Source organism: Anneissia japonica, unplaced genomic scaffold (genome assembly GCF_011630105.1).
Source record: "Anneissia japonica isolate Jap-2015-1 unplaced genomic scaffold, ASM1163010v1 scaffold251325_len469956_cov165, whole genome shotgun sequence".
NCBI lineage: Eukaryota > Metazoa > Echinodermata > Crinoidea > Comatulida > Comatulidae > Anneissia > Anneissia japonica.
In genome coordinates this window covers 108,682-135,222 of record NW_022730291.1, presented here as the reverse complement: position 1 = coordinate 135,222, position 26,541 = coordinate 108,682, and the positions used below count along the sequence as shown (strand labels likewise).

General features: G+C 33.2%; 1 protein-coding gene and 5 non-coding genes across 8 annotated transcripts in view; all 6 read right to left on the bottom strand.

Moving 5' to 3' along the window:
• Nucleotides 1-1,890: 1,890 nt before the first annotated feature.
• Nucleotides 1,891-1,972, bottom strand: Trnal-aag. The gene has a single exon. It is a non-coding gene; the product is annotated as a tRNA-Leu (tRNA).
• Nucleotides 1,973-5,181: 3,209 nt separating this feature from the next.
• Nucleotides 5,182-5,269, bottom strand: Trnay-gua. The gene is given in 2 exon segments: nucleotides 5,182-5,217; nucleotides 5,233-5,269. It is a non-coding gene; the product is annotated as a tRNA-Tyr (tRNA).
• A 1,010-nt stretch (nucleotides 5,270-6,279) lies between these two features.
• On the bottom strand, nucleotides 6,280-6,361 carry Trnal-uag. Its single transcript has one exon. It is a non-coding gene; the product is annotated as a tRNA-Leu (tRNA).
• Nucleotides 6,362-6,967: 606 nt separating this feature from the next.
• Trnal-uaa lies at nucleotides 6,968-7,049 on the bottom strand. Its single transcript has one exon. It is a non-coding gene; the product is annotated as a tRNA-Leu (tRNA).
• A 1,146-nt stretch (nucleotides 7,050-8,195) lies between these two features.
• Nucleotides 8,196-8,267, bottom strand: Trnae-cuc. The gene has a single exon. It is a non-coding gene; the product is annotated as a tRNA-Glu (tRNA).
• An 8,914-nt stretch (nucleotides 8,268-17,181) lies between these two features.
• Nucleotides 17,182-26,541, bottom strand: part of LOC117114806 (homeobox protein Nkx-2.2a-like) — a 42,332-nt gene continuing 32,972 nt past the window's right edge. For all 3 annotated transcript variants that reach the window (XM_033258495.1, XM_033258497.1, XM_033258496.1), the window contains one exon: nucleotides 17,182-20,522. In XM_033258495.1, coding sequence (XP_033114386.1) covers nucleotides 19,870-20,522 — 653 coding nt within the window. In that variant the 3' untranslated portion in view covers nucleotides 17,182-19,869. The remainder of the gene's footprint in view (nucleotides 20,523-26,541) is intronic.

Sequence of the window (26,541 nt, the reverse complement as noted above, 5' to 3'; positions counted from 1 at the left end):
CGAGGGGTCAGATTTTCCCGACGAAAGCAAAGTGGGCGTGGTCGAGCTTCAATTAATAGGTTCCAAAAGTGGTCCTTGGGGTGAAGCCCCCAAAAATTTTGACAATTCAGGAGTTTCAAAGGCTTATTAAATCAATAGTCTACTAATGTAAAAAATACATATAATGTTTTTTCTCCCCGACGAATTTCTCCCCGACGAATTTTTTTTCTCCCTGACCGGGGCCCTGGTAATATAATAAATTAGAAAATATTTTCTTAGAATTGGCATGTTTAAATCACACCGAAATATATTAAAAAAAACCTAATCGCATAATCAATATCAATATACTCAACACGTTTATTATTATAATACAAAAAAAAAGCTATTCTTCTTTTTCCTCTTTTTCTTCTTCTTCTTCTTCTTCTTCTTATTCTTCTTCTTCTTCTACTACTACTACTACTTCTTCTTGACTCTCATAAAAAGAGTACTATTTTACTACATGGCTGAAAAAGCACAAATACTGTCATTACTACTGATAGGGCTATCGTTAAATTAAGTCAGAGCCCAAAATATAGCATAATTCGAAATTATTATAACATAATACATAGCCTACTGATTAATAATAGCTGAGATGCACATTTCAGAATTAATAATCGTTTTTAGTATATCTTACTGAATATTCATTGTCTACAAAATGAAATATGAATTATATGCATCTTTATAAATACAATTTCTACAATATTATTCTTGTTTTTATGTAGATAATATGTTCGATAAATTCTATCTTTCATAAAAAAAAAACCAAATTCTGCGCGTCTATTTTCATTCTAATCAATGGCGTTTGTAAACGTGCACGGACGTCATCGTCGAATCCCATGACTTTCGACGGTAAAGCTGGCCTGCCTGTCTAGGTCCGTCCCAAGCCAACCAATAATATGATTAACAAAATTTATTTTTTTAAATATAGGCCTATGGCGCATCCTGTGCATGCACTTCAACTTTTACAACAAAAGCCTAGGCCAAGTAGGCCTACCTGTAGTACGTCCTACTGTACTTCGGCCTAGGCCTACACTAGTTTGTTGTCGTCGGGGTATAATTCTGTATCTAAATGAACGAGGAGCGAACCTAGCTAGTCAACATCTAGGCTAGGCTAATTAATTTTAAAATCAATAAAATAACCCACCAGGACTATCTGTCGTTTTCTTCTTTGCAACAGCGGACGAAAAAAAGTCAGTTATTCTACAACGTTTCATGATTCTTTATCACTAAAAATTAACAAACACTCGTTTTGACGCACTCCGTTCTGTAGTGTAGCGCTATGATGACTGAGATGGACTATGTTGATTTATTAATAATATTTTGTTTGGGATGAAAAAAAGGAGAGTCCATTTCCCCAAAATGCTCCATCAGCACATAGTTTAGTGTGTGCTATGGACAGTATGGCTATGGAATGTACTAACAACACAACCCACAATTAGGTGATTAAGTCGCAAAACTTTATCTGCATTTGGTGGATTACGTCGCAAAACTTTAGCTTCGTTTGGTGGCACCATTTACTCTAGGCAGACGGCGACCGGTTTCGTTACCGGTTGGTACGTTTCTTACAAACATTCAGCCAAAGGCCAGTGAAAGTTGAGACTTACCATCGAAAAGTCATGGTTTGCTGGAATTGCGTTTTAATTTAAATCTCCGAACTTCTGAAGCTGAGATATTCTATGAATGTAGGCTTGTATCGCAGGCTACAATTTAAAAACGGGTGGGACTCAATCAAAAATTCGAGGGGGTTCGCCCGAACCATAACCCCCCACCCCCCTGGCTACGGGTCTGTAACTATTGAAAATATTTTAGAATTATATAGATCGTAAATGCAAAGCATAGGGCTATCAGAGAAAATATTTATTCAAAAGTTATTGGCAGCGGTGGGATTCGAACCCACGCCATCGAAATGACTGGTGCCTTAAACCAGCGCCTTAGACCGCTCGGCCACGCTACCTGTATAAAATATTAAACAACCATAAAATACCAATTAGCGTCGAAAGGTTTAATAGTAGCAATCCATATGCTTATTAGTATGCCTCAACAAACGTCAACAACAGTCTGTTGACGCTTGTTGACGGTTTTGATGGTTGGTGACAGTTATTGACGGTTTTGATAGTATGACTGAAACCAATATATTTTAATGGGGAATTATTTACAATGGCTTTAAATATAATACTTCAAATGAGAATAAGCTTGGTGTTCCAAATAAAATAATTTAAAAAAATCCCTCGAGCCGGATTTGAAGAAGCGACCTAAGGATTTCAATGAAAGAACTCTACAGTCCTCCGCTCACCGTCCTCCGCTCAATCAACTGAGCTACCGAGGGAAGTATTTAAACGTACTAGTTAAAGGAATAATGTTACTTACCAAATAAAAAGTGTAAGTGTAATTCATTTTTACATACCAGCAGGTTTTGCTAGGTTTGGCGTTAGAATTAAGGTTAACGCTAAAGGTGTTTACGGTTAAAGCTTTATGCTCCAAATAATATGAAAGGAAAAAAAAAACTCCCTCGAGCCGGATTTGAACCACCGACCTAAGGATTTTAATGAACGAACTCTACAGCTCTACCAACTGAGCTATCGAGGGATACATGCAAACCCACTAGTTTAATCAATAATATTACTTACCAAATAAAAAGTGTAAGTTTAATTTATTATCATATATCAGCAGGTTTTGCTAGGTTTGGTGGTGTTAGAATTAAAGGTTAACGTTAAAGTTTTTACGGTTAAACTTCATTTATTCAAAAAATTTTAATTTTGCCTGTAAAAATCCGGCACGAGGTATTATTTCCTTTGACAAATTATTATAAACGTTTTCCAGTTAATATATAAATATGAATCGAATAATGATTTAAATTTTCACTCGAAACGTTTAATTAAAACCACATACAAATTGAGGTTCCCCTCAGATGGTTGATGAAAAAATTTAATCAAATTCAACTCAATTTTATTATCTAGTAAAATATCTTTTTGAAAAAAATATTAACGCTAAAGATACTGGTCGGATAAATCTTAAAGAGAGTTTGTAATGTGGATGAATTAAGTGTTTTATTTTTAAATACCATAGACATACAAAATAATTACCATCTTGCGCATGCCCAATAAATAAAAGCAATGTGTTTTTCACACCAGGAATTGAACCCAGGCCGTGGAGGTGAGAGCGTCGAAGCCTAGCCAAGACCATATGGGATTACCTGCTAAACTCATGAGAATTTGTCGCGTTTGTATCTATCAAGAAATGCAGCCCCACGTGACTTACCACATCCAAATTCTACTAAACACTCTCAAGGCACCTTCATCTTTCAAATGAAAACCCTTCACGTCCAATCCACTCTAAGAGAGATGTGTTGAATTGAATGTTAGTGCCAAAATCTCTATCTTTGATATAAAATGGTTACATTGTGCGCTGTAAAAAACAAAAACAAAACACAACGTCCTGGGAATCCAACCCTTGCCGCGGCGGAAAGCGCCGAATCCTAGCCACTAAACCATATGGGACTGTCGGTAAATCGTCGGTGTGAAGTTCGTGATAATTGTATCATTAATGGAACATATAATCGAAAGGTCCACTGATTAATCTCATATAAGAAAGTATAATACATACTCCAACTATTGAAATACGGCACGGCATCGTGTTGGGATTCAATATTTCGACATTAATTATGTCATCCTGATGGAACATATAATGTTTGTCATAATTTTTTCCATCACAAAATGCAACCTCACCAACCTACCACATTCAAATCCTACCGTAGTTAATTACACTTTCAACGCATCTTTATCTTTCGAAAATAGTTCTTCCATGCCCCAACCCACTCTAATAAAGAATCACCATCTTGCCTATACTAGTGCACTGTTCAAAAACAGAAGTATTTTTCATACGATTCAAACCCGGGCAGCGGCGGTAAAAACGCCCAATCCTAGCCACCAGACCATATTGGATTGCCGATGAAGTTCGCGTGAAATTTTTCTTATCAAAAATGCATCCCCATTCAGTCAATTAAACTTATTTGTCCCATTTTTTCTGTCACCTCTTACAACACCCAACTCCTACACAATCTCGCTTTCAACGTACATTCATCATTCGAATAATAGTTCTTCCACGCTCAAACCCACTCTAAGAAAGAATTATTGAATGTTAGTGCCAATATAATTCTAGCTGGTGATATTAGCTTAATCGAAAATTAAAATACATTAACAATTCCGAATCCCTCTATCGCTCAAATTGAAGAGCGGAGGAGTGTATAGGTAATTCAAATCCGGCTCGAGAAATGTTGTTGCTTTTATTGAATTAAAGATAAGTTTTAGTCAAAAGAAATCATCATCACTGTTTTTCCCACACCGGGGATCGAATCCTAGCCACTAGAACATATGGGATTTTCAGTGAAGGACGTGAAAATTGCACCATTCATAAAATATTTTTCGTAATTATTTCTATCACAAAATGCAGTCTCACCTACTTACCGCATCCAACAATTACTTAATCTAACTCTCAGCGAACCTTCATATTTGAATGTTAGTACCAGAATGTTGTTGTCGGTTAATTAAATACCTTAACAATTGATGAATAAATGGAAATAAATAATTATTGAAAATATTTTAAGAATCATAGATCGTGATTGAAAGCAGGGCTACCAGGAAAACTATCTCTATTGGTGATATTCGGTTAATTAAATACCTAAACAATTGATAAATAGGCCTAAATGAAAAGTGATATAAATTAATATTGAAAATATTTTAGAATCATAGATCGTTATTGAAAAGCATAGAGCTATTAGGAAAAGCTACTTTTTAAAGAGTTATTTTCAGCGATGGGATTCGAACCCACACCATTGAAATGACTGTTGCCTTAAACCAGCGCCTTAGACGCTACCTAAAATTTTTAATAATCATAAAATATTGGGTTCGGTCATTCCAATTAGCGTCAAATGGTTTTATTGTAACAAGCCATATGCGTATTTGTATGACCCTCATAAAGCTTCAACAACAGTCAGTTGATGGTTGTTGACGGTTTTGATGGTTGCTGACAATCGGTGATGCTAATTAGTATGACTGAAACCAATATTTTTTTATTATGAAATTATTTACATAATGGCTTAAAAGTAATTCACATGAGAATGAGCTTTATGCTCCAAATAAAATAAAATAAAATAAAATAAAAATGTCCCTCGAGCCGGATTTGAACCAGCGACCTAAGGATTTCAATGAATAAACTCTACAGTCCTCCGCTCTACCAACTGAGCTATCGAGGGATATATACTTGTACTTACTACTTAAAGGAATAATGTTATCTACCAAATGAAATGTAAATCCTACACGAGGTACGGTGTATTATCATCCTTTAACAAATTATTATAAACCTTTTCAAGTCAATATATAAATTATATATGAATCGAATAATGATTTGTATTTTTACTCGAAGCGTTTAAAACTACAAGCAAATCTTAAGTTTTAATGCAAAGGTTGATGAAAATGATTAATTTAATTTAATTCAATTCGATTATCAAGTAAGGTATCGCTTTGGAAAACATTAGCTAAAGATAGTGGCATGTGATTGCTAGTGAAACTCCTGAGAATTTGTAGGATTTTTTTCTATCAAGAAATGCAGTCCACCTAGGTTTACCACATCCAAATCATACTTAAAACCAATTTCACCACGCCTTCATCTTTAGAATAATGGTTCCATTCTGACAGATGTGTTGCACGCTAGTATCAGAATCTGTAGCTGCAATATTCGTCTACAGTTTGCATTGTAAAGAATTAACGTCCTTCCCACACCAGGAATTGAGCCCGGGCCGCGGTGGTGAGAGAGCCGAATAATCCTAAACATTAGACCATATTATGGGATTGCATATGTAATGGGAATTGCATCATCTACTAAAAATAAACTTTTCGCAAGTTATTTGTTTTAAAAAATAGCCCCATCCTCGTCATTAACCCAACTCTACTTTATATCACTCTCAACACACCCCAATAATTTTTTTTTTGTCCTCAACCATCCCACTCCAAATAATTGTTATTATTAAAATGGTTAGTTTCAGGATCTGTAGTTGGCTTAATGGGAGTCTATGATATCTGGCTATTCGGAAGTTAAGTACGTTCGTAATGGTGTATAGGATCCAGACAGACAATATGATGTGCAAATAAAATGTAACAAAATAGAAATAAGTTGAAATATGTTTATAACAAAATTAAGTTAGAACACTCATAATTAAAAAACCTAAGCCTACCAGGAGACAAAAATATTTATCGCGAAAATAACTGGCAGCGGTGGGATTCGAACCCACGCCATCGAAATGACTGGTGCCTAAAACCAGCGCCTTAGACCGCTCGGCCACGCTACCCAGATGCAAATCTATAATTTGTAATAAACATGACTCAGGTGAGATTGGGTATACTAAAATTAGATTTGAAAGTATAATACATACTCCAAGTATTGAAATACACGCCATCGTGTTGGGATTCAATATTTCGACATTAATTATGTCATCATCAGAAATGATTCCTGATGATGACATAATTCCACACCGGGAATCGAACCCAGGTGGTGGGGGTTGGAGCGCCGAATCTTAGCCTCATAATATGGGATTGTCGGTAAAATTCGTGATAATTTCATAGTTCATGAAACATATATATTAAGCTTTTCGCAAGTTATTTGTTTCAAAATGTAGCCCATCCTCGTCATCAAACCAACTCTACTTTTCCTCACTCTCACCACACCCACACACCCCAATATTATTACTTTTTTTTATCCTCAACCATCCTATTCTAAAGAATTGTTATTATTAAAATGTTAGTTTCAGGATCTGTAGTGGGTTGAATGGGAGTCTATGATATCCGGCTATTCGGACGTTAAGTACGTTCGTATTACTGTATAGGATCCAGACAGACAATATGGTGTGCAAATAAAATGCCTATCAGGAGACAAAAATATTTATCGCGAAAATTACTGACAGCGGTGGGATTCGAACCCACGCCATCAAAATGACTGGTGCTTAAAACCAGCGACTTAGACCACTCGGCCACGCTACCCACATGAAAATGCATATTATGTAATAAACATGACTCAGGTAAGATTGTGCATACCGAAATTAGATTTCCACACCAGAAATCGAACCTAGGCGGTGGAGATGGGAGTGCAGAATCTTAGCCACATATGGGATTGTCGGTGAAATTCGTGATAATTTCTTAGTTCATGAAACTATATTTAATATATTTGTCGTAATTTTTTCGATCACAAAATGCAACCTCACCCACTTACAACGTCCAACTCCGACTTTTCACACTCTAAGCACCTTCATATTTCGAATAATTCTTCACGCCCTAACCCAAGAAGAACTGAATGTTAGTCCCATATTCTCTCTATCTTGGTCGGATTTGTGGAGGACCGAGTTCATTCTTTGAAATCCTTAGGTCGCTTGTTGAAATCCGGCTCAAGGGATGTTATTGTTTTTATTGACAAACATAAGTTTTAGTCAAAGGTAATCACTATTTTGCCAATATTGAACTGTTAAAAGCGAATGTGCTTCCCACACCGGGAATCAAAACAGGGGTGCTGCAGTGAAATCGCCGAATTCTGGCCACTAGACTATATGGGATTGCTGGTGAAAATTGTAAGAATTTGTCGCATTTTTTCTATTAAAAAATGCAGCCCCACCCACTTAACACATCATATTTGTCGTAATGCTTTCGATCAAAATTACAGCCCCATCAGACACGTCCAATTACCGTTCAATCTCACTCTAACGCAATTATCTTTCAAAAATAGTTCTTCTGCGCACCCAACGGTTTTAAATGCTTGTGCCAAAATTTCTAGCTGTTATACTTGGTTATTTTGCACTGTCTAAGAAAGTAACACCGGGAATCGAAATACGGCCGCGGCGTTGAGAGCGCCGAATCCTAGCCAGCTACATTGGATTTTCGGTGGAGTTCGTCATAATTGCTCATCCATGAAGTATATATTTGTCGATTTGTTTTTCTATCACAAAGTGCATCCTCACCCACTTACCACATCCAACTCCTACTTAATCTCACTCTCAACGCACCTTCATTTTTAGTACTAGGCTTAGAGATGTGTTGAATCAGAGTGCTAGAATTTGGTATTTGGCTAATCGGACATTTAGTACCTTACCAATTTGCACCGTTTATTAAAAATAAAATTTAAAAAAAAAAACGTTCTTCCCACACCGGGAATCGAACCCGGGCCGCGGCGGTGAGAGCGCCGAATCCTAGCCACTAGACCATATGAGAACATGTTAAAAATTAATAACAGAACAGCTGAAATTTAACAACTGGCCAGTCAGAACAAAACACGCTTATTGTCTCACAGAACACAATAGGCTGAAATAAAGGCTAAAATATAAAGCTAAAATTGTATATTTCAATACCATGTTCCAAGATCTTTAAACGGGATGGAGATGACTTGAGTCAGCTTAATATTCTCAAGGTACTGTAACTAGGGCCACAGCCTTTCGTCAGCCCTTTAAGGTCTTTGTAAGAACCACTCAGACAGTAGTACACCCCAGCAGTACTTATTCACGTCATTGGATGAATGCCCCCAATGGTCGAACAAACATGAAGGACTGAAGTCTGTCACTCAACAATACCAATTGTTCCTATTGTGGATAATTGATACTAGATGCTGCACTGCCCCACCTAATTTTAACCCAGGTCTAATTCTTGGGCGTGGTTCTGAAGAAAATAGTATCGAAATGCACGCAATCGTGCATTCATTTGATTTTAGTCGGATTCAAAATAAATTGTTAACATTTAAATAAATCATAATGTGGTTTTTCTATTTCAATTTTTTATGATTAGGTCTACAGTATGTAGGCCTACTCATGTTTTATGTCAGTGTTTTAACGTGAACAAAATTAAACATTAATATATGTGTTTTTCTTAATTATTAAGATTGCTTAAATTGTTAATGTTACAATTGTCAGATTTTATTCCATTCTGTAAGTGGCGGGTTTTCTCTGTTGAATAAGAGTAGGGCCTGTGTGAAGAAATGTATACAACGATCTCACGACGATGAGACGATGATCAGAATTTTACTAAAATATACTGTGCTTCATTTTAATCATATTGAAGAAAAAGGATGCAGAAACTGGAATATTTACATTTCATTTTAATTATAAATAACTTGTGGCCGAGTTGACTTGTGGCCGAGTTAACTTGTGGCCGAGTTGACTGCAGCCGAACTTTTTGTGGCCGAGTTAATTTGTGGCCGAATTGACTTGTGGCCGAGTTGACTTGTGGCCGAGTTGATTGTGGCCGAGTTGACTTGTGGTCGAGTTGACCTGCTTCCCTTAGCCTAGTAGTAGGGCAGTCCAATTATTTTTTAGCTTAGCTAGGCACTGTGCCTAGGCCTAGTTAGTTAATAGTAGCCATCTATTATTAACTTTAAGTTCCATGCTAGCCTAGTGCCCGAGTACTAGGGCTCCTACCTACTTACTTGGGGGGTGTTGGCTAACCCGTTCACAAACCAAGCCGTACACATACCAACCCATACCCACTTTGCCTAACCCGTACACAAATTTTGGCCGATCCGTACGTACACATATTTGCTAACCAGTATACATAACCAATGTTATGATAAATGTTTAACTTCAAAACACATGTAGGCCTATGCATGTCAAATTTACTAGCTTAACCAATAGGTCCATGGCTTAACAGAGATTATATTTCATCATAGATCATAGATAGAGTTCCCTGAATACAACTAGTTCACTCACTTAACAGAGATGGTTTTTGAAGCTAGTTTACAATATTTTTATTATTTGTTAATCAGATACACAGTGATGATTTCATAAAAATCAAATTAGCATGCGCTGCTCATAACAGTCGTATAGCTATGATTAAAAGGCGCATTGCTCCGTAATATCGAATTAATAACCATTTGGCGGTTCGCGGAACAATACGAATCACAAATCTTACACACGTTCTCATTCATATCAAGCTTACAGTCTATGATTGATAATACAAAAAAAAGACCGATAGAGAATTCTTGTTAAAAGAGCATAATACGGTCGAAATCAAATCGACAGTTGATCGTGTTGTGAATAAGTGAATCCTCCAAGTTAAATCGTTTGTACTTCAAGGCTAAATCAAGCTAGAAATTATTTCATCTCATATAAACAGACTTAAGAGTATTAAATACGAATTAGATATTAACTGACGGCAAAAATGCATAAAATATAAAATAGCGGTTAAGTGCATAGGAAAAGAAAATGAAATCTTTCGATACAAAATATAAAAAAAAAACCTATTTTACTTTTGCTTTATAAATTTAACTAACTTTCAGAGGATCCGATATAAAACAAAATTAAATAATAAAAATTGTCTAGACGTCATTTACTGTTAATTATTGCATTTCAGTGGATCCAAATTGAGCGTCTAACTGTATAACGTAATAAAATAGGAGAAGGCAGAAGCCAAAGGGGGACGATGTTCCTTTACAATGTTTGGCAATCCCAAAACATGAAACATGAAAAAAAAATATGAAGAAAGAACAATCACTACAACAACAGCAAGAACACCTAGCAGAAATATAAAAACATTGAAGAAGATTAAATATGATAATGTAACGTTCCATTATACTTTCTCATACAGATAATTATTGACCATCGAAATGTAATTTTTTTGTCAATGCCAAATCCAAAATTATCTTTACGCTTAACTGCAACTTTCAATCAATTCAACTACGTTTTAGCGAGTGGAAGGTCAGTTAACTAATTTTTATTTTTTATTTTTATTTTATTTATTTTTTAGTTTCTTGTACTGCTCGATAACTATTCATTGAATCCGATCCTTAAAAGATATCTTTGTTGAAGTAAACACCCTTCCTTGATGATACGTCAGTAGGCGCGAGTACTAATTGGACCAATATCTCTTGACCCAATTCGAGGGTAGTCTGAGAGAGAGCACTCAAAACCTATAATATTAGGTTACTATCAAATTCCAGCCCCTTGCCCGGCCCACGCGTCTGTCTCCAAGAGTCCTACTGCATCCACATCAACACTTGATCCCATTTAACAACATGGTCGTCTTCGTTGCATCGTGGACTTGTTAAAGACCTTTACCGTCTTAGCCTTACATTTCCGTAAGTTAGATGATGTTCACAGTTCACAAGCCAGGTTAGGGCGCATAAAACTGTTAGGCCTAGCATTTGGAGGAATAGATGAAGATAAGACAGGAAAGGCGTATCTCAGATTCTAGTGCTTATACAAAACACATGAATCCGGTTTTTTCACCAATAATTATGCCTACGACACAGATATACAGATACAGATTAGGACTACTTTCTTATCCAATCAATGGAAATTACATGGCTCACTTGCTCATCTTATATAGGGTAACAAATACTAATAGGAATTATATCTACTACTAAAATGATAACATGATACAAATCAGTGCGTTTCAATTCGCCCTTTATTTCGTGACCATAACATAAAAATTCGGCGTGGTCTCTCTCGGTCTCCAATTACAGAGTTAAATTTGTGTCAAACGATTGGAGGTAGTTGGAACTTTGAAAAGTTCTCGAAATACGAGGGGTCTCGAAATTGGAGTTGTCTCGTATGGGAGATAGAAATGTATTTATATTAACTCATCCAAACCGAGGTGCTTGGCTTCAATTTTAATTTTTCTATTTACTTTATTGTTATTATTTTTTATTCTTTTATCGGGTTTGTTTCTCAATAAGGCAGGGCCTTAAGTAAACATTCTTTTGCAATATTAAAACTAAGTTAACGTATCATGGCTTGAGTAAGGATCCAGTCACTTCCCTTGCAATCTCGCCCCCTACAAACTTCCCCCTCGGGCCTCGAATGTATACAGTTGGCCCCTAACAAACTCACCCCCTAACAAAGTCGCCCCTCGACATATACACACATTCGCCCACTAACAAACACACCCAATAGCAAACTCGTAGGGGGAGAGATTGCAAGGGGTGACTTTGCTATGGGGAAAGTTGACTGGAATACCTTGAATATGCATAGCTTAAATTTCCTGCAAAGTTTCCCCAAATCAGTAATAGATAGTACAGTATCAGACCTACGTAATACACCTATCGGTATTATATTGTTTGCTTCCATTTCCTTTGTTGATCTTTTAGGTTCATTTTAATCGATCCATCGGATGACATTAAACAATCAAACCGGCGATATAAGGACCTATATTATATCAGAATACGCATCGTTGTATTGACTATTCTAAGTCTGAATCATTATCGTTACAGATAACTTCCGCTTGCCCGATACCAGCCACTAATGATTGGCATTATTGTGAACCTTAATCTCGATGTGTATAACCCGGATATAAAACATGATAACATTAACCAGTCATATTGAGTTGACATGTTGTCACTTGATCTATAACTATAAATACGTTAGAGATATTTTCTCTATTTATTTTATTTATTTGAAATATATTATTCTTTTTATTCCTTCATATAAGCAGTAGCTGTAGTCGTCATTATTATCATTAGTATAATAATAAGAATAAGAATAAGAATAATAATAAGTAGGCCTATTATTATTAATATTGTTATTATTATCATAATAATAACAACGACAGTAATAATAATAATAATAATTATTATTTTTATTATTATTATTATTATTATTATTATTATTATTATTATTATTATTATTATTATTATTATTATCATTATTATTATTGGTATCGCACATTGGATCAATATTCAATCGAATTACATTATTCCTGAAGCTTGGTGACAACAAGTCTCCTCGAACTTCGGACCTTCCTGAGGATCCTTTCCGTGTTCAGAATCACAGTTTTCTAAAGTTCATCTATTCTGGTCTCTATACCGATTTGTTCCAGTCTTTTCTTTAAGTTCTTTGGAACTGTTCCAAATGTCCCAATTACAACAGGAATGACCACTATTTTAATTTTCCATAAATAATAATAATAATAATAATAATAATAATAATAATTGTTATTATTATTATTATTATTAATATTATTATTATTATTATTATTATTATTATTATTATTATTATTATTATCGGTATTAGTACACTATCATCTTTATTAAAAGTAGTATAATAGTAAAGTATTTTAATTAACTTTGCGTTATCATTCATTGTTATTACTAATGGTATCGTTATTATTCTTATCTTCTATTAATTAATAGATGGTTTACTATTATTTTATGAACATTATTAGCATTATAATACTAGTAAATATGAAATTTGCGGGCTTGAGTCATGATTATGACGTGAGAATAGTCTCTTTAATGATTCATAGAATATTGCTTGATTGATGTTGTTGGTTTTATTTCTTTGTCTCATATCGGTTGTTAGGGTAATCAGTGAAGTTCTTGTTTACATTCCTCTCCGTGTTCTTCGTATAGTTCACGATAATAATTAAAATTTAAAGATAAATAACCACATCACAATAAACTTAACACTTCAACGGAATAGCATATTATAAGCTAGGCCTATATTAATTACCTATGTGAAGTGCTTGTGCGATAACGTTTGAACTGGTAGTTATTTTCCTCTATGCTAGAATCAACTCAGCATATTTAATTTGATTTCGAATATCCTTTTCTTTTTGATTCGATGATTTTGTTTCTGTATAGTTTATAATCTATTAATATTATTTATTAATTTATTATTTCAATTAATTTCAAAACGTATATTCCTTTAGCATATCTCTATCATGTTTTGTTGAATATTTTAAGTCGTAACATTGTAGTAGGCCTACTCGACTCGACAATAATGACAGTTTGATGAAGATTCATCTATCAAGATTTATTTATTCTTAATATAATAATGATGATAATAAACATAATGATCATAAGCAAAGATGATGATAAAACTATAATAACACTAATAATAATAATATTATTATTATTAATAATACTAATACTAATAATAATAACAACAACAACAACAACAATAATATTAATATTATTAATACTACTACTACTAATAATAATAATAATAATAATAATATTAATAATAATAATAATAATAATAATAATAATAATAATAATAATAATAATAATAATAATAATAATAATAATAATAATAATAATAATAATAACAATTATAGGCATATTTATGTGATTGTATAAGTATTGCAGTTAATAGTGAAACAGTTTATTGTCGCGTGCGACGTGGAGTGGTTACAGATCGAGAACGTTGGTCGTAGGTATGTTAAAAGCCAAACAATGTAAATCTGAACGATAAATACTCGGGTAGCCTAGTCAAGACAGCCCCTTTGAAACAAAGACTGACTTTCTACTACGCTCTTGATATTATGATATTCAAAAAAAGAAATTGAGAAGTTTAAAAATGAAAATATTTAGTTAAATATTTAGCTTGTCCTGGGCTATCATCAACCACGACCCTAGTGCGAAAGTCCCATCTAGCATGGTCTGGCTGGCTACGCGTATAAGTAGACAGGTATACCGTAAAACCTCGAATAGAAGACCAATGGGCTTAATCATGATAAGAAGGAGTCTTGAATTGAAGCCCCCCCCCCTCCTCTTTTCAAGATAGTATCACGTTTGGTTTAGGAAGAAAAGGTGATTTATTGCCTGTTAATACACTCCATGATAGAGATTAATGTTACAGTGGCCCTATTTATTGTTTTATAGTAGTAATTCCCAAAATTTACAGCATTGATTTTGAAAAGCAGCTTCCTCCTTTACTTTGCAAAAGTAGCCTCGAAAAGCCCCTCGAAAGTTCGCAAAATAAGAGAAGCACGGGGCCTCATTTCGAGGTCTTACGGTATGTTTTTGAGCCAAGTAGAGTCAATAAGCTAACTCTACTTTTATAAAATCCTTTACTGCTAATTTTCATAGAAAATATTTGGAAGAAGAATAATGTTTCTTTAAACTTATCAGGGGATATGGTTAATAACTGATCCACTATATTTACTGCCTGTGAAATTTACTGCAAAGTTAATTATATTTTAGTAGTTTGCTATTATTTAACTATTTAATCTAAATTGTTATACCTACTGTATTTCATAAAATTCTGATTATATTTAAATTATCTTTGTTTTATCTTTTATTATCTTATTTTATTAATTTTAACTGATATTTATGTTGTTTAATAAACCACTTTGTATTTTCTAAAAAACTAATGTATATTGTTTTATTATTTATCTATTAATTAACTAATAAATTTAGAATTATAGTCAAAGTCTTTTGCTTTTTTCTCTATTTGTTGAGTAAATTATTTGATGGTAATTAGGTTCATATTTAGAGGACCATTCGCAAAACCGTTACCGTTTCATGTGTTCTTGTATTTATCGTTTACGGTATCTCTGCAATTTTGTATTTTGATGTGAAATCAAATCCATTCGTTTTGAGGCACAGATGGAGCACCCACAGAAATGGGCATACCATCTTATTAGCCGAATTATGATGAGGTTATCACCTTCACAACGTCTACTTGACTTTAAATACTTGGGCTAGAAGTTTATCAGAAATTGCTGCTTTTGCAAAATTTGTTAAATTTAATTATTATGAGTGATAATATTTTTGGTTTCCAGGAAGCCCTGCTATCTTAAAGTGTACACGATAGCTTAAAAATTATTCAGCTTTCGTATAAAATCCACCGATGATTTTGGGCTTTGGGATCGGATAATCCGTTCATGCAGGCCTTGTTGATGGATGTGTTAGATAAGTCATTCCGGTGACTTTGACCGCAGATAAAGTGTCTATAGCCCGTCTGGTTACGGAGAAATCAGACTGCAAGTGTTTGGGCTAGCTTCAGCCTGTTCTAAAAATATAGGCAGATCTAAAACATGGGGATTGACTTATTTTTTTTAAGGATATAATAGTAGGCTATATATTGATAACCAAAGCCTATGTCATTGATACTGTTAGATCTATCATCAGATTTAATTAGGAAATTTATCAAAATAGGTACACTACAGGAAACATCACTAGATATCTGTATGATGATTAATTTAACATACAAAATTGCTCTTATTTTCCTTCATCCTGCTTGCTGCTATAATATTACAATGTTTTGGTAATAGGCTACATAATTAACGTGTTTTCCTTGCTAAGGTAAGCAACTATTTGGTTCAACAAAACAGATAATTTTCTACCAATAACGAAGTTGTCAGGTCCAAAATAAAATGTGACGACAGTATATATTAATAATATTCATATACTATCTATCTATCATTTGACAAAAGTCTTACATCTGTAAATTCTGTTACATAGGCCCATGCGTAATTGTTATATATATATATATATATATATATATATATATATAATACAATATAATGTAATATAAATCAAGATAGCCGTTAACAATTATATATAAATCATCAAAGAAAGGTTTAAAATACAGTGATCGAATACTGTATTTACCTTGCTTTGATGACTTATATATATAGGCCTAAATTTCATTACGCAACTCTTTAATTAACATTTAATTACTGTTTTCAAAGTGTATAGGCCTAAGTGTATATTACTTGTTAAATATTTAAATGAAATCTGTACGGCTGGATTTACATTGCCGAATCACGCAAACAATATATGCAAGTGCCGACGGGAGATAACTCGAGTATATAATCCGAAAAGCTAACCAGTTGATCCAGCCCCAACTAAATATCAGCTAGATACTTTATTTGAAAGCACTCTTCACTGAACATTCTATGTACATAGTAATATGTAGAGATAGGTAATTGTAAATTGTAGAAAAATCGGATCAATGGAATTGAAAATAGAAGAACTTAGAATAATGAAACGAGTGCTTCAGGCGCAGTTTTGTAGATTAGCTCATCGGCTCGGTGTCTTTCAAAGAACTGTGTTTTTCTTTAGTTCCTTAATTTGTAACCAAGATCACGGCATTTCAATAAGGAACTAATATGGATCTTCAGACCAGTGGTAGACTATGGCCTAAGACGCCGCGATTTAATCGTGCCGCAGAAAGTCAATAGTAAAATCAGGTGTGATCAAACAGGTGCTCATGGAAGGTAAATATTTTCGAGGCCTCCAACTCTTTTCAAAGTTTAGGATGACAATTTAGACTGGGCTTTTGTTACTTGCAGAATGGACAAACAGGTGCAAACAAAACACAAACACCGACAACTCACGAGCACCATACACAAGGTACAGCATTACATATAATGACACGCACGAAACATAATAAGATCTTCACATCTGCACAAGTTTCAATTTAAGTGTTAATTTTATTGTTCGATAGCGAAAAAAATATTGATAAATAACCGTTGCTGAGTAAACGACTCAACATAAAAAAAAAACACCTTAACCCATCCACCCAACAGACGAGGCGAGAACTTGTTCACATATTATTTATCTGGTCAGTTGGTCCTGTGAGCATTATACGAATATCTACAGTATGTTCAATTATTTTTAGGCAATTTTCAAAAATTACAAAACCCTTCTAATTTACATTTATATATATATATGATTATATATATATATATATATATATATATATATATATATACAGAGTACAATGCAAACATACGTGAATCATTTTAATTTAATATACACAATGATTCCATTATTCATCAAAACTTTCAAGAATAGTTCTTCTTTGATGATCAATTTTATGCCTAACGAGATAGTAGGAAGTACATTATTTATTATCGAAAGGCGATAATAAATTGCCAACAAAAGGAACGTTATGCCTACTCACAATGGCAATTTTGGAGGAAGCACAAATTTAAAGTTCATTTCTTAGTTTTCTCAAACCCACAAACTTAAATTACTAATTGGTAGGCTTCGCTACTTTTTGTCGCAGGAGTTTCAACCATTGAGATTTAGGAGATATAACTCTACCACAAACACGATAGATGTAGGATATTATAGCACTAATCGCCTTCATTAGCAGGTGGAGTTTTGGTGGAGTAAAAACTGTTTCATTAAAACCATTATATTTCTCACAAAGTTATTGCACGCCTACGTGTGCTACCAAGTCAAACGTAGGCCTATTATAATCTGATGTGGCCTAGGCCTACTATAAGTAGATTGCTAGTATTCAAAAAGAAATCCATCGAAAGCAATTAACAATGTGTTAGTAGAACAATAAAGGTTGGCCAGTATATATGGTTCTTTTATTAAACGTTCGATATCGTTCTCTAAGCCTACATTCACGTTCGATAATCGCTAGAAAACGTCAAATTAAACTGGTAAAGAAACGATGTAGGGCTACACAAAAAACCTGCTTTCCAAATACCAACTAGACTTTTTTTTTGTAAGTCATTATAATTTAAAACTTTTTATTAGTCTCACAGTTTTACCGAACTTTGGTTTCTGAGCTTTACAAAGCAGAATGTACCATCAATGTTCACTTCTTTTTATTTGCAGACTTTAAATGATATACTGTCCAAAATAGTGTGTAATACATTAAAAATAATTGGGCCCTACTCATTACTGATAAAAACAAATAATTAGATGGCATATTAATTAAAATTTACATTTAAAAAGATGATTATTGATAATACACAGGTCTTTGGTCAATTATTCTATTAATTCTTAATTTCACAGAATTTCATGCACTCATAATTTGATTGATTGGTTGAATTTATTCGATGCTCAGCGTGCGCATGCAAGATTAAAAAATGATTTGTGAACAAAAAAGTAAACATTAATGAGGATCAGGAACAACCCATTAAGCCGGAGACCAGCCTTTTCCAATTGAGTCCAAAATTGCACATTCAATAATTATGTATAAAAACATTAAAGTCATGCTCCGGAGGAAAAAAAAATGTTGATGTGTTGTAAAATTGATTTTTAAGACACAAATTGAATATTTGACGGAAAACTTTGGAACGGTTGGTGAGATAGGGGGTAGCCATCCCTTTTTTCACCTTTTCCCCCAGTTTTTAAATATTCAAAAATCTGAATCTCATTAACCGTTCCCGAGCTTTTCGTCAAATACGTTTTTTGTGTCTTAGAAAAGTCAGTTGTACAACATATTAAACATTTTTTTTTCCGCGAGCCTTACTTTACCATTTTTAATTTATTCAAATTAGTTCAAAATTTGTTTAATAGTCATGTTTAAAACTCACAAAAGAATGAAATAGTATTTACTTCTTTAAACGTACAATAGATTTAACACAATTTACCTTATTCTAAGTTCGAATTCAACCATTGTTATTATGAAACCTATTTATTTGTCCAGGGAAAGTGAATAACTGTTCCTTGGAGAAATCAAATAGAGATAAAATTGAAGCTTAAAAATATTTGCAAAGAGATAGAATAGTAAGATCATAAGTTTTATTTAACTTATAAAACCATAAACATAAATATCGTTGATGTATTTCTCATAATCTAGAATAAACTATAGGCCTAGGTGTTGGTTTCATCTTCAGCGATCGCCAACTTTAACGTTCTGTAGGCCTACTCCCTAAGAATACGTGCACTGCGTTAACATGCACCGGCATGATACCGCGCTATCAGACTGGTGTAACCTCCTCGGCACTAAATAAGCATACAAGAGCTTTTTCGTCTTTCATGTGGCTTTGCGACACAACATTGGCCTATTCATGCCAGTCTTGTAGCGTATTTCCACGTGAAAACTGTGTCTATATCAGTTACCTGTATAAGTTAATTACGTGTACAGTATTGATACAATACCTAGTATGCCTCATCAAACAACTTGTAGCCCCATACAAGGTTTGAACAATATATAATTTATTTCACTAAAAACAATAATGGTGTTTATATCCATTATTCAGTAAATACAGTTTCATATCATTCCCTTGAATTTCTATGTATATATCACATATATTGCAGTTCCCATCATCTAATATTTGCTACGAATATTTTTGTCACAAATATTTTGACCTGAGGTTACAACTTAAAACGCTACGTAACAGACGCAAAGTCTCACCATGACCAATGTTGGGTGTTAGCCGCCGTAGCAAACGAACATGCACTGTTAAAAGAACCGTTGAAAGAACTAGGATTGCTAAAGTTTGAAGTATTGAAGTTACTTGGGAAAGAGCTGTACGGAGTGGAATAAGTTGGATAGTGTTGGATATGCGATAGCGGTGGTGGAGGAGCAGACACCGTGTGCATTTCCTGCGCCTTTAACTGACAACTACTCATACTGCCTAAACCAGCGCTTGTGCATGGTTTTCCGTCTCGAACCAATACAGGGACGGCCACTCTGCGCGGTGACGGTAATGGGTTCATATCTAGGCCTTTTTCTTGTCGGGATCGTTTCAACTTATACCGGTGGTTTTGAAACCAGATTTTAACTTGTGTCGGAGTCAACCTGATGATACTGGCTAGATGTTCGCGTTCGGGCGCTGACAAGTATCGCTGTTGACGGAATCGCCTCTCAAGTTCGTAAGTCTGAGCTTTTGAGAAAAGTACTCGTCGTTTGCGTTTCTTTTGAGAGTCACTTGTTTGGTTTTGGTTTGAATCTACTGCTGTGCCGTTTGGAGAAACTGGAGAGGAACAGTTATCGCTGCAGTCTGATTCGGCGTCCGATGTCTCGATCTGTGTTGTCGAATTTACCGATGTCTGTCCAATTGCTAAAATGAAAAAGACATGGAGTATGGTTAGAAATTTGGAAGCGAAAAAAGTCAACACGTAAGCTGTATTTTGAAAAAAAAAATAGGCCTACATCAGATACATATTATTTAAGAGAAATAGGTAAAAATGATAAGAGCAATAGCAATATCTTTAATAATACTTTTCGCAAATATTTGGGAACGTACTGAGTATTCAGTACGACAACACGTCAGATAGGGCAAAAAAATCACTCCCCTAATAAAAATAATATTAATGGAAATAACAAAAACAAATAAAATAATAATAATTATTATAATAATAATAATTATAATAATTATAATAATAATAATAATAATCATTTTTATTATTTTCTATTATTATATAGTGATAATAATACTTATATAGGCTAATCCTATTTATTATTATTAGTATTATGAATATATTGAACATTTGTGTGATAATTATATATAATAGATAATAAATATTGATAATATTCTAATTGCGTTAGTATGGAATTAAAAATGGTAATAAAAAATAAAAAAAGTAAAAAAGATGACAATAATATATTATTATCATTCTCATAACTATATAATTACAATATAATAGTGATAACAAACAACACTAATAATTAAAAAAAAAAATAATGCCTTCTATACACAGCTCATGGGTACAGTATAGTTTAAGTAATTTAAATTTCATTAATGTTTAAATTTGAAGTGGCATTATTCAGCCACAAAAGTGAAGTTCAACAAACTACTGGACATTGTTTCAAATAATAGCTTACAATTTTAAGTAACTATCATGCGAATAGTAAGAAATAATTTAGGCGTCCTTGAATTTAAATAAGGCATTTACCGTATTACAGTGTTTGCTATGATTTCATCAAAAATAATGTTCAAGTATTCATACCATTGTAAAACCACAAGGATGTTCGTTATAATCAAGCACCCGTTACCATTCTAAAAAAAAACTCTTTTACGATCGATTTGTTTCAAGTTTCCTAAACACGTTGTCTACTTCAACTTGCTGCAATTAATTGGGATGTATGAATAACGCACAAAGCAAATATTGAGTACACTGAATTACAATTATATAAGGATGCACTCAAAATTTGAGAAACGATCATTCGAATTGGAATGTATGAATAACGTACAAAGCAGATTACACTGCATTAAAAACATAAGGATGCACTCAAAATTAGAGAAACGGTTATTAGATCACAGATTTTTTATCGAAGAAAACTTGGAATAGGCCTACGTTTAATAATATTACTGAGTATTCTGCAATATTAAAAAGCGATAACAGTCGCTTACAAAATTTATTTTTATGTAATTGTTGATTGTGGTTAGTTTGTGTATGTGTTTAGAGGTGAGTTGGTGTGTTTTGGGTGTGTGCGTGTGTTTATTTTCCTATCGTATCCACGTACACGACTTGATTATTCGATGCTGTTTTTTACGGTTTATTTATGTTTCTTTCATATCAAAGCTTTCATGTTAGCAATTTATATTCTTCTGCTGTATATATTGTGGTATTGTGGAACACAACAAATTTTTATATTTGAAATGCACTTGCCAAACACCTGTTTTAACTATTCATTTCATTTTTATCGCTATATGTTTCATTAATAATAATAATAATAATAAAGATAATAATAATAATAATAATAATAATAATAATAATAAATTAAAAGAATATTAGGTTTTGAAATAAATTCATCTAGTTTAACGAAAAAAGAAAAGTATCATAATATTAGGTTTATTTTAATTAAACCAGTTTTAAAAATAATGTATACAGTGTCATTGCCAATGGATTTATCTACTCGTTGAACAGTTATGGTTTTAAGGTGCTTCATAATCGGGTTCAATGGTGTGTTTTGTGCAATTCATTTTGTTTTCTAATTTAATTCTAATCGATTTCTTTTTTCCTGCAGATTGGTTGTCTTGTTTAAAGTCACGCAGTTCAATCCCCAAATGTCAAAACATGACATGTATAACAACCTATTTAACAACTACTGTAGGCCTATCACGAGCAAAAATATAGGACAGAAAAAAAATTAAAACAATTCATCCCATCAATTCATGTAACGTCAATTAAGTATAGGAAATTGATTTCGCGTATTCGTTTGAAGTGATTGTAGCGATTTGAATCTAAATGTACAACCGTTTGACATATGAACGCAACATTTTATGATTGCTACCAAATTATGAGATTAATATTTCATTTATAATTCACATATGTTGACATTTATCAGCTATTAGGAAGTACATTCAAGGTGCAACCGCCGAAATTTGTTAAGATAGCCGTAACTATTATGTTGATTATGAATCACATTCGATCAATCATCATTATTATTGAAGGCGATGAGTGGAACGTTCGTTGGACTGAAACTATTGATAAACTTTCTAAACCAAAAGGACAAGGGAAATGTAGATTTACCTGTCGCTTAGAAAACGCTAATACCCGTCATTCACCAAAACAACTAAATGATGAAATTCACTTACGATTCTTTCAAAAGTGTCAACGCGTTCCTGTCTATAGTTGCCTAACCCTGGATTGTCTGCTCGCCCTCGCGATCCGTGAAGTATACAAAATGTTTGCTTGTATTTCGAAGACTATTTTAATCTCCAACACTTTTGATCGGATTATTCAACGTCAGAATATAGCTTAAAGAAAACGATGCTGAAGTGAGACTTTCATTAGTTGGGGGTTCGTTCTTTGTCTAGCAGACGATTTTCAAGTGGTGAGTTCCCCCCTGAGTTAGATTTCGTGATTTCTAGACTATCCGCCTCATAACAGGATGACGTGTTTGAGGGCGTCCATGTGTTACCATGTTGACTGGCGACTTCGAAACTCTGACAGACAGCATGACACTAACAATGATCATGGCCTATTTTTTTGCACACATGTAACGTACAGTATTATTAACCTCGTACAATTTCGAAGACTTAAAAAGAAACATATTTCTGCATATTCTGCAAAGGCAAATAATCCCCGTCCTTGTTTCCAGAATTAATAAGGAACAAAACACAATGGTTTGAGTATTCACAACTAAAACCAGGAATGACACCTGTGTAAAATGTTTCCCCGTTCTCCTTCCGCCATGGAAAAACAAAATATGTAATCTACTTCGCCAATCAATCAGAAAATCTATTCTAATAATTTACTGATGTGATAAAAGGATTTTGTGTTGTATTAAATATTATCATTATAGGCCTATAAAACCTCTAATGTGGTTTCTGTGTTTGTGTTTTGAGTCAATGACTTAGCCAAATGTTTTTCATCGATCAAAGGGTTATATAAGTTGAAGATAAGACTACAAAACTTGACTTTAAAACTTGGTTTAAAATTTTAGTTATTTCAGTCGCATATGTTTGTGGTTGTGTATGCCATACTCTAATATTATATAGGGCAAGGAAAGTTTTCAAGTCTCAACAAAATGACAATAGGAAATCCTTACTTTGAATTAACATTAGTTAAAATCTAAATTAACTTCGGTGGACATAATAGAAGCAGCTGTTTGTTTTATACCGGATTTTGAAACTAAAAATTATATCAATTATACCCTTGAAAATACTATTCTTGATTCAGTTAATTTTTTAAAATACCTTGGTATTATTATTTCTTGTGACTTGCGTTGGGGTAGGCATATAGATTATGCGGTTTCACGTGCTTCTAAGACGCTTGGGTTTGTCAAAAGAACAGTTGGAGGGGTGCAAGGTAACAATGCCTACGAACAGTTGTATCTCATTCTGTGTCATCCCTTACTTAAGTATGGTATTCCCTCGTGGTTGCCCTACCGGCGTGGTCATTTAATATCTTTAGAGAGGGTACAGCACAGATTTACTAGATCCTATATTGGTGGGCATTGGAGTGCCCTTTCTCCTTATTCTAACAGACTCAGGCGTCTTAACATTTCATCTTTTTATTCTCGCATTATGTTTTTACATCTTATGTTTATTGTTAAAGGGCTTTACAAGTATCTTGATGATAATTTGTCTGATATTTCTGTTAATTGTAGACGTCAAAATTCACTCAAGTTTTTAGACCAATTTGACCGTACTAATGCCTACAAATACTTTCCATTTATTCATTTTAGTAGACTTTTTAATTCTCTTCCTGATAATATCAGATCCGAATTATTATTCTCCCCCATCAGTTTAGTTTATTAGTCAAAATATATCTTAATGAAAGCACTGAAATATTATAGCTTCTATTTCTAAGCACTATTTTCTTCAATTGAAAATTTGATTGCATTTTGAGATGACTGTTGGTTTTATTCATTTATTGTATAGTTTTTATTATGCTTGATTTTGTTCTGTTTGTGTGCATTCTGTTTTGAGAGTCACTTGATAGTTTTCATCTTAAACTTTTTGGCAATCCTTGGATGGCAGGTTTTCACCTCTCTTTGTATTTATGTTTCATCCGAAAATAAAATTTGATTTGATTGAAAAATTAACATTTTCTTGTTATCCTCACAAAACATTATTTCGGATAGTGACATTTTTCAATACTGTAACTACTTAAGTGAAATCAATTAATTAATATCATAGACATTATTAGTTATGTTACAATCATATTGCTATTAATTAGTTTAAATATTTGCCATTGATAATAATAATAATAATAATAATAATAATAATAATAATAATAATAATAATAATAATAATAATAATAATAATAATAATCTGGCATTTCAGAGTACATAGCTGCCTATAAATGATATATTTTATGTTACTGTGTAGTAGTATAGAACAGCGTTGAAAGTTAGACCTGTACTAATGCATCATGAGGACAAGTACCGTATATTTCAGGCAATGTATGCTATGAGTACTAGGCTTCCACGTGGTTTATCCATCAAATAATCGAGCCTACTTGACATCAACAAGTTGTTAACGAGTGGACGCAGGTACTAGAATCAACTAGTCCAGTGGAGATGAGTGCCTGAATTGGTGCTCAACACAACCACTACAACTGCGCCTTAGTGTTTGACTTGTTAAAAACTTAAGAGCTGCTGCTTGACTCGGTTAAGTAACTAGCGTAACTTGATAAACGGTCAAGTACCAGTGTAGAGTAAGTGCTGAAGGGAATTGTACAGTAAAGTGACTTCGACTCTAAATCACCACAATGCTGAACGGCGGTTTGTTTACACTTGAACGGAGATTCAATATCAGATTTTCGTGTATAATTGTATTAAGTAATGCTTGAGGTGATTGTTATCTCGATAACTTAATGTAGTCTGTGAGATTTAAATGCTTGACTTTTGCCTTAATTGATGTATTCATGTGGACAGCAGAGTAGGGAGATGCTATACCTGTTGCATTGCATCTCTATTAGTAGATAAAAAATTAACAATTACAACACTCTTTTCTTGATAGGATTAAATTACATAATTAATATATATATATAATAATTGCGATAGTTTACTTCAGTTATATATATATATATATATATATATATATATGCCTATACAGCTATTTTATCATTTATATATCAAATATATGTGTAGTGATATGTAATGTTTTATACAAATCGTCGTAGGCCTATTTTATTTAAATGCATACATACACCCATACATACATACATACCTGTCTCTTATACACATCTAGATGTGTATAAGAGACCACCCACACACATAATATGTAGGCTATTATTATATATTTATAAATATTAGAAATAAACTATATAATATAACCGTATAATATTATCTTCATAACGTGATTGCCAATTACTTGTATCTGATACTATTTATGAAAATAAAAACATAAGGGGTAGTTTTGTAAATATTATCGTTTATAGAATTGATAGGCCTATTAATATCTATGACAATCCTAAAGAAAAGGGAAGGAGCTCTCAACATTTTAATGGTTTAACAAATCATTTATTTTATATGTCATATATATATATATATATATATATATAAAAAAAAAATATCTCAATTTTTTTCATCAAATATTTATTGATATTTGCCATTAATAATAATAATAGTAATAATAATAATAACGATAATAATAAAAACACATAATAATAATCATAATAGAT